Genomic DNA, 12,238 nt, shown 5'->3' with positions numbered 1-12,238 from the left:
GCTACATACAGTACATGACATACAGTACTAGCAGGCCGGACTGGGAGCCCACATCTATGGAGCTATCGATGGCATAGGTTACACCTGTATAAGGGCAGTGCTGTATGTGCGTCTCATTACGCTACATACAGTACATGACATACAGTACTAGCAGGCCGGACTGGGAGCCCACATCTATGGAGCTATGGATGGCATAGGTTACACTTGTATAAGGGCAGTGCTGTATGTGCGTCTCATTACGCTACATACAGTACATGACATACAGTACTAGCAGGCCGGACTGGAAGCCCACATCTATGGAGCTATGGATGGCATAGGTTACACTTGTATAAGCGCAGTGCTGTATGTGCGTCTCATTACGCTACATACAGTACATGACATACAGTACTAGCAGGCCGGACAGGGAGCCCACATCTATGGAGCTATCGATGGCATAGGTTACACTTGTATAAGGGCAGTGCTGTACGTGCGTCTCATTACGCTACATACAGTACATGATATACAGTACTAGCAGGCCGGACTGGGAGCCCACATCTATGGAGCTATCGATGGCATAGGTTACACCTGTATAAGCTCAGTGCTGTATGTGCGTCTCATTACGCTACATACAGTACATGACATACAGTACTAGCAGGCCGGACTGGGAGCCCACATCTATGGAGCTATCGATGGCATAGGTTACACTTGTATAAGCGCAGTGCTGTACGTGCGTCTCATTACGCTACATACAGTACATGACATACAGTACTAGCAGGCCGGACTGGGTTTCATGGGAGCCCACGTCGAGACGTGCTGTCGGGATCAACGTGGCTCCACCTGTACGTGCGAGTGACACACGAGCTGTTCCCAAATGTTGGTGCATTTTAAAACAACAAAAACCTTCCACATTCCTCAGAATTGCATCGTTCGCACATTATAAAACATCAAGTTATTTACACCGCATCCCACCTAGCGCCGATTCCTTCTGGCCACAATCACTTCTGTGCGCAATGACAAGGAGCCCAATTACACAGCTGTGTCACACGGAGCAGCCGGTGTATAACACACTCACACACAGAGACACAGACTCGCAATATAATGTAAAGTAAAACTTTATTGTTTGTGAGCCACAAAATAAAGTTCTTTGGTTGTACAAATATCACTAGTTACAGCCTTCGGGCGTTTACACAACTCCTCCAAATGTTTAGTGCTCAAGGGGAAGTGGAGAGAGACCCAAAAACCCTTCTCCTCGATATGTGAACGCTAAGAAACAATTCATAAAAACCCCCTCAGGGCGAGAAGAGGCAATGTCCGCGCCTTCCTCATTCACACGCCTGCTCCATGCTACAATAAGGCACCACACGCAGGAGCGGAGGAATCCTCTTCAGTGGCAGTAGGGCAACGCCGGGCAGCTAGGTCACCTTATAATCCCCAAATGGTCAGTCTCGCGCCCTCTCAGTAACCACAGAGTGCACCGCGTGCAGCGCCACACCGGGGCCTAGACTCCTTGCATATAGATCCGGTTCCTACACCTGTCATATTCTAAAATGAATACTGAAACAATTTTTTCTTTATAGCGACTTATTGGGATCAAACTAAAATCGGAATTTACATCATTTGATTTGATAAAATATTAAAGCAACTGATAATCACGATGTGAATTCTCTATTCGGAATGACAGACTGGCGTCACGCATCAATCGCAGGCTTGTGCTATGGTACAACGCAGCCTGGGCAGCAGCAGGGGAAGGGAGGGGGGCGTGACCAGAGCTGGAAGGCGGAGCAACCACAGACGTAGGTTGTCCCTCCCACACACCTATGAGTGCATTGCGGGAGCCTCCTCCTACATTCCGATAGTTAATGACTATTTCCAGGATCTCCGTCAGATCCCTCCGATGACCCCCAGCAATGACCTATCCGAACCCCTCAATCATTGACAGGAACCCAGATCCGCAGCGGCACGCATAAAGGTTTTGATGCCAGGGACTTTACAAGTTATAAAACGTAGAAATTATATATAAAAAAAAACCCCACAAAAAAATAAAAATATTTTTTATGTTAATTTGCCCTCAGATGATAAAAATCCCCCTTAAAAATAAAGGATTTGATTAAAACATGATATGTATTGGAGATGAGATCAGATATATGAGGCAGTAGCGCCCCTGGTGGCTGTTCCTTGATATGAATTCATGTGTCTCAGTCTTACGTGGACGTTAAGGCTATTTTAAATGGGTCCGGAGCCACTAGGCAGTGAGATTGGGGAGACCCCCTTCTCCGAAGTTTTAGGGGTGGGGGGGTGGGACAGACAATATATCACAGAGTTGGTGGGTTCTCCAATTCAGTCTAACTATCTTCATTATTTCCCTCACTCTATGAACTAAACGAACCATGATGAGGAAGAAGGATTAGCTCCAACCTGATAATCAGCCCTCAATAGAACATGCCACCGCCACCACCACCAGAAACGTGCCACCGCCACCAGAAACGTGCAACTTCTTGTAACGGTACGGAGAACCCACCGGGGATGTGGCATGAGATAGGACAGTATTAGCTCCTTGGTAAATGTCCGTCACAGAGCGGTCGGCCAATATGTCCTCCCAGGCCTGTGTGGTAGAGGAGGACCCAACGGCGATACAGTCCCAGCTGACCTCAGGTATAACGGAAGCCCCGAGGAAGTCCGGGAAGGCAGTATAATCAGAGGACCCCACACACTCCCCCGAGCACTCACACACTATAAATATACTCAGTCACCCATAAATATACACACAACCGGGTGACACCAGGGCCGCCCGTCCATTCTCACCGCACTCGTCACACATGCCCATTATAAAAACTCGCTCTGCCCCCGGGGCATCGACTCTATAGTGATAAAAAGGAGGTCGCTGGAAGACTCGCCTAAAGCTACATTGGGGGGGGGGGGGGGGGGGGGGCTAGATCAGCTAAAATCAGATACTAGTAGTGTGCCGTAAAAAGGGGCATTGTACAGGGATTACGGGAACGAGCCACCAAACACTTAAAAATAGCGGCCTAAAAAATACAAGGACCCCAAGGCGAGCAGAGACCCCACCCAGCTGCCCCCTGCACCATTACATATGGGGGTCCCAGTGCTGCCACCTCCTGGTAGGTGCAAAAAGCAGGTTATACATACTAAAGACCTCTCTTAATAGTCATGTGTGTGACCCCAGGCCCCTTCACCCCCCCCCCCACCCCCAAAAATAAATTGGGTCAGCTAACTTAATGACGACCCAAGGACAACAGTCGCTAAGAAGGCCCAACGTGCACCATTCAGTACTATATAAACGTCATTAGAAACGGCCGGTTTCCTATCACTCTGGTCAGTAACGGTTGGCTAACTACCGGTCGCTCTCAGTAATGGCCGCCCACTGGCATCTACCCAGCTGCCGCCTGTAGACAGAATGAAAGCAATAGGCACCCCTAATCCGTACGTTCCCTCCACCGAGCAGGAAATCCGCAGGCGGCAGCCTGTCACAGTGTCTCTGATTGGGCGAGCAATGCCTGGCTCAGCCCAGGTTGGGGGGACAGTACTTTGGCCTGCTCCCCTCAATGCGTAGTCTGTGTGTAGTGAGTATTCACAGTGCTGGCTGAGTGCCACCATGAGATTTAGGTGGGTACGGCGGTTTCCAGGCTGCGCCGCGTGTGCCGGAGTTTCCGTTTGCTGCTGTAAGTGGCCATTTCCTCCAGTGCTGATGTGTTGGATGTAGGGGCAGGGCTGGCATCTCCGCGTTCCTCCTCGTCATCCTCCAATGCTTCCTGCTGCAGCTCTGCTTCCTCTGTTAGTAAATAGAGAGAGTATAAGATGGGGACAGGCCAGCCCAGGTTATAGGGATATGAGGGATAAAGGGAACTATTAATGATCCTGGACACCTAGTTCTATCAGAAGCAGGATTGTTATACAGGACGTCAGTTACTGGAGGAAGAACAGAAGCTCTTCACCCTGCAGCGCGCACAGCCCCCCCATGTGGGGGAGTCACCAATAACATCGTGCACTAACCTCTACACCTCATGCCCAGCACCACAATGCCTCATGCTGATATACTTCTGTCTTCCTCACCTGTCCACAGGTGCTACAGCTCCCGCCCACCGACCCCTTCCTCACCTGCCCACAGGTGCTACAGCTCCCGCCCACCGACCCCTTCCTCACCTGCCCACAGGTGCTACAGCTCCTCCCACCTACCCCTTCCTCACCTGTCCACAGGTGCTACAGCTCCCGCCCACCTATCCATTCCTCACCTGCCCACAGGTGCTACACCTCCCGCCCACCGATCCCTCCCTCACCTGCCCACAGGCACTATAGCTCCTCCCACCTACCTCTTCCTCACCTGCCCACAGGTGCTACAGCTCCTCCCACCTACCCCTTCCTCACCACCTGCCCACAGGTGCTACAGCTCCCGCCCACCGACCCCTTCCTCACCTGCCCACAGGCACTATAGCTCCTCCCACCTACCCCTTCCTCACCTGTCCACAGGTGCTACGCCTCCCGCCCACCGATCCCTCCCTCACCTGCCCACAGGCACTATAGCTCCTCCCACCTACACCTTCCTCACCTGCCCACAGGTACTACAGCTCCTCCCACCTACCCCTTCCTCACCTGTCCATAGGTGCTACAGCTCCCGCCCACCAACCCCTTACTCACCTGCCCACAGGCACTATAGCTTCTCCCACCTACCCCTTCCTCACCTGCCCACAGGTACTACAGCTCCTCCCACCTACCCCTTCCTTACCTGCCAACAGGTGCTACAACTCCTCCCACCTACCCCTTCCTCACCTGCCCACAGGTGCTACAGCTCCCGACCTTCTACCCCTTCCTCACCTGCACACAGGTGCTACAGCTCCCGCCCACCGACCCCTTCCTCACCTGCCCACAGGCACTATAGCTCCTCCCACCTACCCCTTCCTCACCTGTCCACAGGTGCTACACCTCCCGCCCACCGACCCCTCCCTCACCTGCCCACAGGTGCTACAGCTCCCACCCACCGATCCCTCCCTCACCTGCCCACAGGTGCTACGCCTCCCGCCCACCGATCCCTCCCTCACCTGCCCACAGGCACTATAATAGCTCCTCCCACCTACACCTTCCTCACCTGCCCACAGGTACTACAGCTCCTCCCACCTACCCCTTCCTCACCTGTCCATAGGTGCTACAGCTCCCGCCCACCAACCCCTTACTCACCTGCCCACAGGCACTATAGCTCCTCCCACCTACCCCTTCCTCACCTGCCCACAGGTACTACAGCTCCTCCAACCTACCCCTTCCTCACCTGCCCACAGGTGCTACAACTCCTCCCACCTACCCCTTCCTCACCTGCCCACAGGTGCTACAGCTCCCGACCTTCTACCCCTTCCTCACCTGCACACAGGTGCTACAGCTCCCGCCCACCGACCCCTTCCTCACCTTCCCACAGGTGCTACAGCTCCTCCCACCTACCCCATCCTCATCTGCCCACAGGTGCTACATCTCCTGCCCACCAATCCCGTCCTCACCTGCACACAGGTGCTACAGCTGCCGCCCACCTAACCCTTCCTCACCTGCCCACAGGCACTATAGCTCCTCCCACCTACCCCTTCCTCACCTGCCCACAGGTGCTACAGCTCCTCCCACCTACCCCTTCCTCACCTGCCCACAGGTGCTACAGCTCCCGACCTTCTACCCCTTCCTCACCTGCACACAGGTGCTACAGCTCCCGCCCACCTACCCCTTCCTCACCTGCCCACATTTGCTACAGCTCCTCCCACCTACCCCTTCCTCATCTGCCCACAGGTGCTACATCTCCTGCCCACCAATCCCGTCCTCACCTGCACACAGGTGCTACAGCTGCCGCCCACCTAACCCTTCCTCACCTGCCCAGAGGCACTATAGCTCCTCCCACCTACCCCTTCCTCACCTGCCCACAGGTGCTACAGCTCCCGCCCACCTAACCCTTCCTCACCTGCCAATCAGTGCAACACTTCCTGTCCTCCATAGCCAGTCCCATGCTGTATCTTTTCCGACACCCCCCACCACACCAATACCCATTCCCAATTCTCCCACCACCATGCTGCCCCCTTTCCCACACCACAGTACCTCACATGCTGCCCCCATTCCCACTGGCTCTATCACCAACCACCCTTGCCCGGAGATGCCCCACGCTCACACCATGCATGAATCAGAGCAGAACGCAGAGTAACCGTACCCAGAATGCAGCGCTGCCAAGAAGGACAGAGGGAGGGATCAGTCTGTATTGAAGCACAGAAGAGATTAGAGAGAGGACAGAGACTATGGCTGGTCCCACAGGGATACACTGGTGAGATCTGCCCGAGGGGGCACAAGCCATGATCTGAGGTATGAGGCACTTTCCTCTACATAACCAATACATGTGTGTGTGCCAACTGGAGTCTTACCTGATGTCCGGCCATCATCGGCGTATCTCTGGCTCAGTGACGCGTCAGGGGACTGGAAACAAACACATAATACAGTGATGATCACGGTGTACGTACACACCACAAGCACAGAGAAAGCGGCACATCTGCACAACACAACACTTTGTACGGGACAGGGGTCCATGCCACAGGGGCCACATGCTGCCAACTGACCAGCCCAAGGGTCCATGCCACAGGGGCCACGTGCTGCCAACTGACCAGCCCCACAGTGGTATAGTTATACAATTGGGGACACTGGGGTACATCAGCCAGGGATTGCAGATTCAGACAGCACAAATAGCTGAACCTCTCCACCCAAAGCCTCAAATTTACGGTCAGAGGGCATAGAGGGAGATGGTGGTATCTATACCCCCAAACAGGAGCGCGACACAGCTGCAGCGCTGAACAATGACCCCAAGAGACGGGAGCCCCCAGGTCTGATTGCAGGGTGTCACTGTGAGAGTCAGCCTCGTGTCCCATGCAGCAGAACAGTGCCCCCTATACATATATTATACGTACTGTATGCTATATATAACAGTGCCCCCTATACATACGGTGTGCTATATATAACAGCACCCCCTATACATATATTATACGTACGGTCTGCTATATATAACAGTGCCCCCTATACATATATTATACGTACGGTCTGCTATATATAACAGTGCCCCCTATACATACGGTGTGCTATATATAACAGCACCCCCTATACATATATTGGTACTTGTTTCCTAGAACGGCCACAATCGTGAGTGATCGTGGCTCTTAATTAAGGGACACGATCCTCACGATGTGGCCGATTTTTTACAATTTTTTCCCTTTGAATGACAGAAATCGGGTCAATCGGTCGGTCGCGACCAATTAAAATCGGCCGCGATGCGACCGACCGATTGACCCGATTTTTCCATAGACTTCAATGTTAAAAAATCTTTTAACATTGAAATCGGGAGGATCGCGTCGGTCTTGTGCCATTATAATGGCACAAGATGAGATGGACTTGATTAAGTCCATCTCACATAGGGAAAAATGATAAAAAAGGTGAAATGGGCCAATATGACCCATTTCACATTTTTTATGTGCCCGCCATGACCCCACGATAGACGTCAACCCGAAGCGTGGCGAGCGCAGCGAGCCCGCGAGGGGCGGCGGTGCGCGTCCTCCGACCTTTTCATTCCCCTACTATCCACTAGGGCGTGGAGTGAGAATAGAATAGTGTGGCGAGCGCAGCGAGCCACCGAGCCCGAAGCGTGGCGAGCGCAGCGAGCCCCGCGAGGGGACGCGTATACCTGTGAAGTTATACGCGTCCCCTCGCGGGGCTCGCTGCGCTCGCCACGCTTCGGGCTCGGTGGCTCGCTGCGCTCGCCACACTATTCTATTCTCACTCCACGCCCTAGTGGATAGTAGGGGAATGAAAAGGTCGGAGGACGCGCACCGCCGACCCTCGCGGGCTCGCTGCGCTCGCCACGCTTCGGGTTGACGTCTATCGTGGGGTCTAGCCCACTTAGTAACATTTGGGGGGGCAATTGAAAATAATCAGGTAAAAAAAAAAAAAAAATCGGGTGAAAAATCGGTCGGTCGGATCGGTCGCATCGCATGCGACCAAATCGCATGCGATCGATCCGATTTTTTATCTTACGACCACAACGATCTAAATCGTTGTGGCCGTGCTAGGAAACAAGTACCCATATATTATACGTACGGTCTGCTATATATAACAGTGCCCCCTATACATATATTATACGTACGGTCTGCTATATATAACAGTGCCCCCTATACATATATTATACGTACGGTCTGCTATATATAACAGTGCCCCCTATACATACGGTGTGCTATATATAACAGCACCCCCTATACATATATTATACGTACGGTCTGCTATATATAACAGCACCCCCTATACATATATTATACGTACGGTCTGCTATATATAACAGTGCCCCCTATACATATATTATACGTCCGGTCTGCTACATATAACAGTGCCCCCTATACATATATTATACGTACGGTCTGCTATATATAACAGTGCCCCCTATACATATATTATACGTACGGTCTGCTACATATAACAGTGCCCCCTATACATATATTATACGTACGGTCTGCTATATATAACAGTGCCCCCTATACATATATTATACGTACTGTATGCTATATATAACAGTGCCCCCTATACATACGGTGTGCTATATATAACAGCACCCCCTATACATATATTATACGTACGGTCTGCTATATATAACAGTGCCCCCTATACATATATTATACGTACGGTCTGCTATATATAACAGTGCCCCCTATACATACGGTGTGCTATATATAACAGCACCCCCTATACATATATTATACGTACGGTCTGCTATATATAACAGTGCCCCCTATACATATATTATACATACGGTCTGCTATATATAACAGTGCCCCCTATACATATATTATACGTACGGTCTGCTATATATAACAGTGCCCCCTATACATATATTATACGTACGGTCTGCTATATATAACAGTGCCCCCTATACATATATTATACGTACGGTCTGCTATATATAACAGTGCCCCCTATACATATATTATACGTACGGTCTGCTATATATAACAGTGCCCCCTATACATATATTATACGTACTGTATGCTATATATAACAGTGCCCCCTATACATACGGTGTGCTATATATAACAGCACCCCCTATACATATATTATACGTACGGTCTGCTATATATAACAGTGCCCCCTATACATATATTATACATACGGTCTGCTATATATAACAGTGCCCCCTATACATATATTATACGTACGGTCTGCTATATATAACAGTGCCCCCTATACATATGGTGTGCTATATATAACAGCACCCCCTATACATATATTATACGTACGGTCTGCTATATATAACAGCACCCCCTATACATATATTATACGTACGGTCTGCTATATATAACAGTGCCCCCTATACATATATTATACGTACGGTCTGCTATATATAACAGTGCCCCCTATACATATATTATACGTACGGTCTGCTATATATAACAGTGCCCCCTATACATATATTATACGTACGGTCTGCTATATATAACAGTGCCCCCTATACATACGGTGTGCTATATATAACAGCACCCCCTATACATATATTATACGTACGGTCTGCTATATATAACAGCACCCCCTATACATATATTATACGTACGGTCTGCTATATATAACAGTGCCCCCTATACATATATTATACGTCCGGTCTGCTACATATAACAGTGCCCCCTATACATATATTATACGTACGGTATGCTATATATAACAGTGCCCCCTATACATATATTATACGTACGGTCTGCTACATATAACAGTGCCCCCTATACATATATTATACGTACGGTCTGCTATATATAACAGTGCCCCCTATACATATATTATACGTACTGTATGCTATATATAACAGTGCCCCCTATACATACGGTGTGCTATATATAACAGCACCCCCTATACATATATTATACGTACGGTCTGCTATATATAACAGTGCCCCCTATACATATATTATACGTACGGTCTGCTATATATAACAGTGCCCCCTATACATACGGTGTGCTATATATAACAGCACCCCCTATACATATATTATACGTACGGTCTGCTATATATAACAGTGCCCCCTATACATATATTATACGTACGGTCTGCTATATATAACAGTGCCCCCTATACATATATTATACGTACGGTCTGCTATATATAACAGTGCCCCCTATACATATATTATACGTACGGTCTGCTATATATAACAGTGCCCCCTATACATACGGTGTGCTATATATAACAGCACCCCCTATACATATATTATACGTACGGTCTGCTATATATAACAGTGCCCCCTATACATATATTATACGTACGGTCTGCTATATATAACAGTGCCCCCTATACATATATTATACGTACGGTCTGCTATATATAACAGTGCCCCCTATACATATATTATACGTACGGTCTGCTATATATAACAGTGCCCCCTATACATATATTATACGTACGGTCTGCTATATATAACAGTGCCCCCTATACATATATTATACGTACGGTCTGCTATATATAACAGTGCCCCCTATACATATATTATACGTACGGTCTGCTATATATAACAGTGCCCCCTATACATATATTATACGTACGGTCTGCTATATATAACAGTGCCCCCTATACATATATTATACGTACGGTCTGCTATATATAACAGTGCCCCCTATACATATATTATACGTACGGTCTGCTATATATAACAGTGCCCCCTATACATATATTATACGTACGGTCTGCTATATATAACAGTGCCCCCTATACATATATTATACGTACGGTCTGCTACATATCAGTGCCCCCTATACATATATTATACGTACGGTCTGCTACATATCAGTGCCCCCTATACATATATTATACGTACGGTCTGCTATATATAACAGTGCCCCCTATACATATATTATACATACGGTCTGCTATATATAACAGTGCCCCCTATACATATATTATACGTACGGTCTGCTATATATAACAGTGCCCCCTATACATATATTATACGTACGGTCTGCTATATATAACAGTGCCCCCTATACACATATTATACGTACAGTCTGCTATATATATAACAGTGCCCCCTATACATATATTATACGTACGGTCTGCTACATATAACAGTGCCCCCTATACATATATTATACGTACGGTCTGCTATATATAACAGTGCCCCCTATACATATATTATACGTACGGTCTGCTATATATAACAGTGCCCCCTATACATATATTATATGTACGGTCTGCTATATATAACAGTGCCCCCTATACACATATTATACGTACAGTCTGCTATATATAACAGTGCCCCCTATACACATATTATAATGTACCAATACACAATAGGTAATAATACCAGCATTACATGGGAGGGGACCTTCCAGCAACCCAAGCAGGACCAATCCCTCAGAACCCACAACCACACCCACCACGAGAAAAACCTGGACCTTCCCAGACCATAAGACACCACAATGAGTTGAGTTTTGCATTCAGGCACAGATTGCTAAGAGCCCGATCATGTGGGAGCATGCAGACCGTACCTGGATCTCATACACGGGTTTGGAAGACGGGATAGCAGCAAACTCTCTGTAGTCAAACTTCTTGTCTGAGAGAGACTGGAAGGCAGAGCGAGGGGTAAGGAGAGGGTTGGCAGAGCGAGGGGTAAGGAGAGGGTTGGCAGAGCGAGGGGTAAGGAGAGGGTTTGCAGAGCGAGGAGTAAGGAGAGGGTGGCAGAGCGAGGGGTAAGGAGAGGGTGGCAGAGCGAGGGGTAAGGAGAGGGTGGCAGAGCGAGGGGTAAGGAGAGGGTGGCAGAGCGAGGGGTAAGGAGAGGGTTGGCAGAGCGAGGGGTAAGGGGAGGGATGGCAGAGCGAGGGGTAAGGGGAGGGTTGGCAGAGCGAGGGGTAAGGGGAGGGTGGCAGAGCGTGGGGTAAGGGGAGGGTGGTAGAGCGAGGGGTAAGGGGAGGGTGGCAGAGCGAGGGGTAAGGGGAGGGTGGCAGAGCGAGGGGTAATGAGAGGGTTGGTAGAGCGAGGGGTAAGGAGAGGGTTGGTGAGGGGTAAGGAGAGGGTGGCAGAGCGAGGGGTAAGGAGAAGGTTGGCGAGGGGTAAGGAGAGGGTGGCAGAGCGAGGGGTAAGGAGAGGGTTGGCGAGGGGTAAGGAGAGGGTGGCAGAGCGAGGGGTAAGGAGAAGGTTGGCGAGGGGTAAGGAGAGGGTGGCAGAGCGAGGGGTAAGGAGAGGGTTGGCAGAGCGAGGGGTAAGGAGAGGGTGG

At 49.6% G+C, this 12,238-nt stretch overlaps 1 protein-coding gene across 1 annotated transcript in view; it reads right to left on the bottom strand.

Annotated features, from left to right (window-relative positions):
• Nucleotides 1-1,075: 1,075 nt before the first annotated feature.
• The window catches only part of LOC146005833 (protein scribble homolog), a 36,764-nt gene continuing 25,601 nt past the window's right edge, over nucleotides 1,076-12,238 (bottom strand). Inside the window, exons 9-11 of the mRNA XM_083145261.1 lie at nucleotides 11,514-11,588; nucleotides 6,378-6,429; nucleotides 1,076-3,769 (exon numbers count right to left, since the gene is read on the bottom strand). Of these exons, the coding sequence (XP_083001387.1) occupies nucleotides 3,600-3,769; nucleotides 6,378-6,429; nucleotides 11,514-11,588 (297 nt within the window). The 3' untranslated portion in view covers nucleotides 1,076-3,599. The remainder of the gene's footprint in view (nucleotides 3,770-6,377; nucleotides 6,430-11,513; nucleotides 11,589-12,238) is intronic.

The sequence above is a fragment of the Crinia signifera genome, chromosome 5, assembly GCF_055691185.1.
Source record: "Crinia signifera chromosome 5, ASM5569118v1, whole genome shotgun sequence".
Lineage (NCBI taxonomy): Eukaryota > Metazoa > Chordata > Amphibia > Anura > Myobatrachidae > Crinia > Crinia signifera.
The sequence above is the reverse complement of the archived record's forward strand: the minus strand, read 5'-3'. Positions and strand labels throughout refer to the sequence as shown.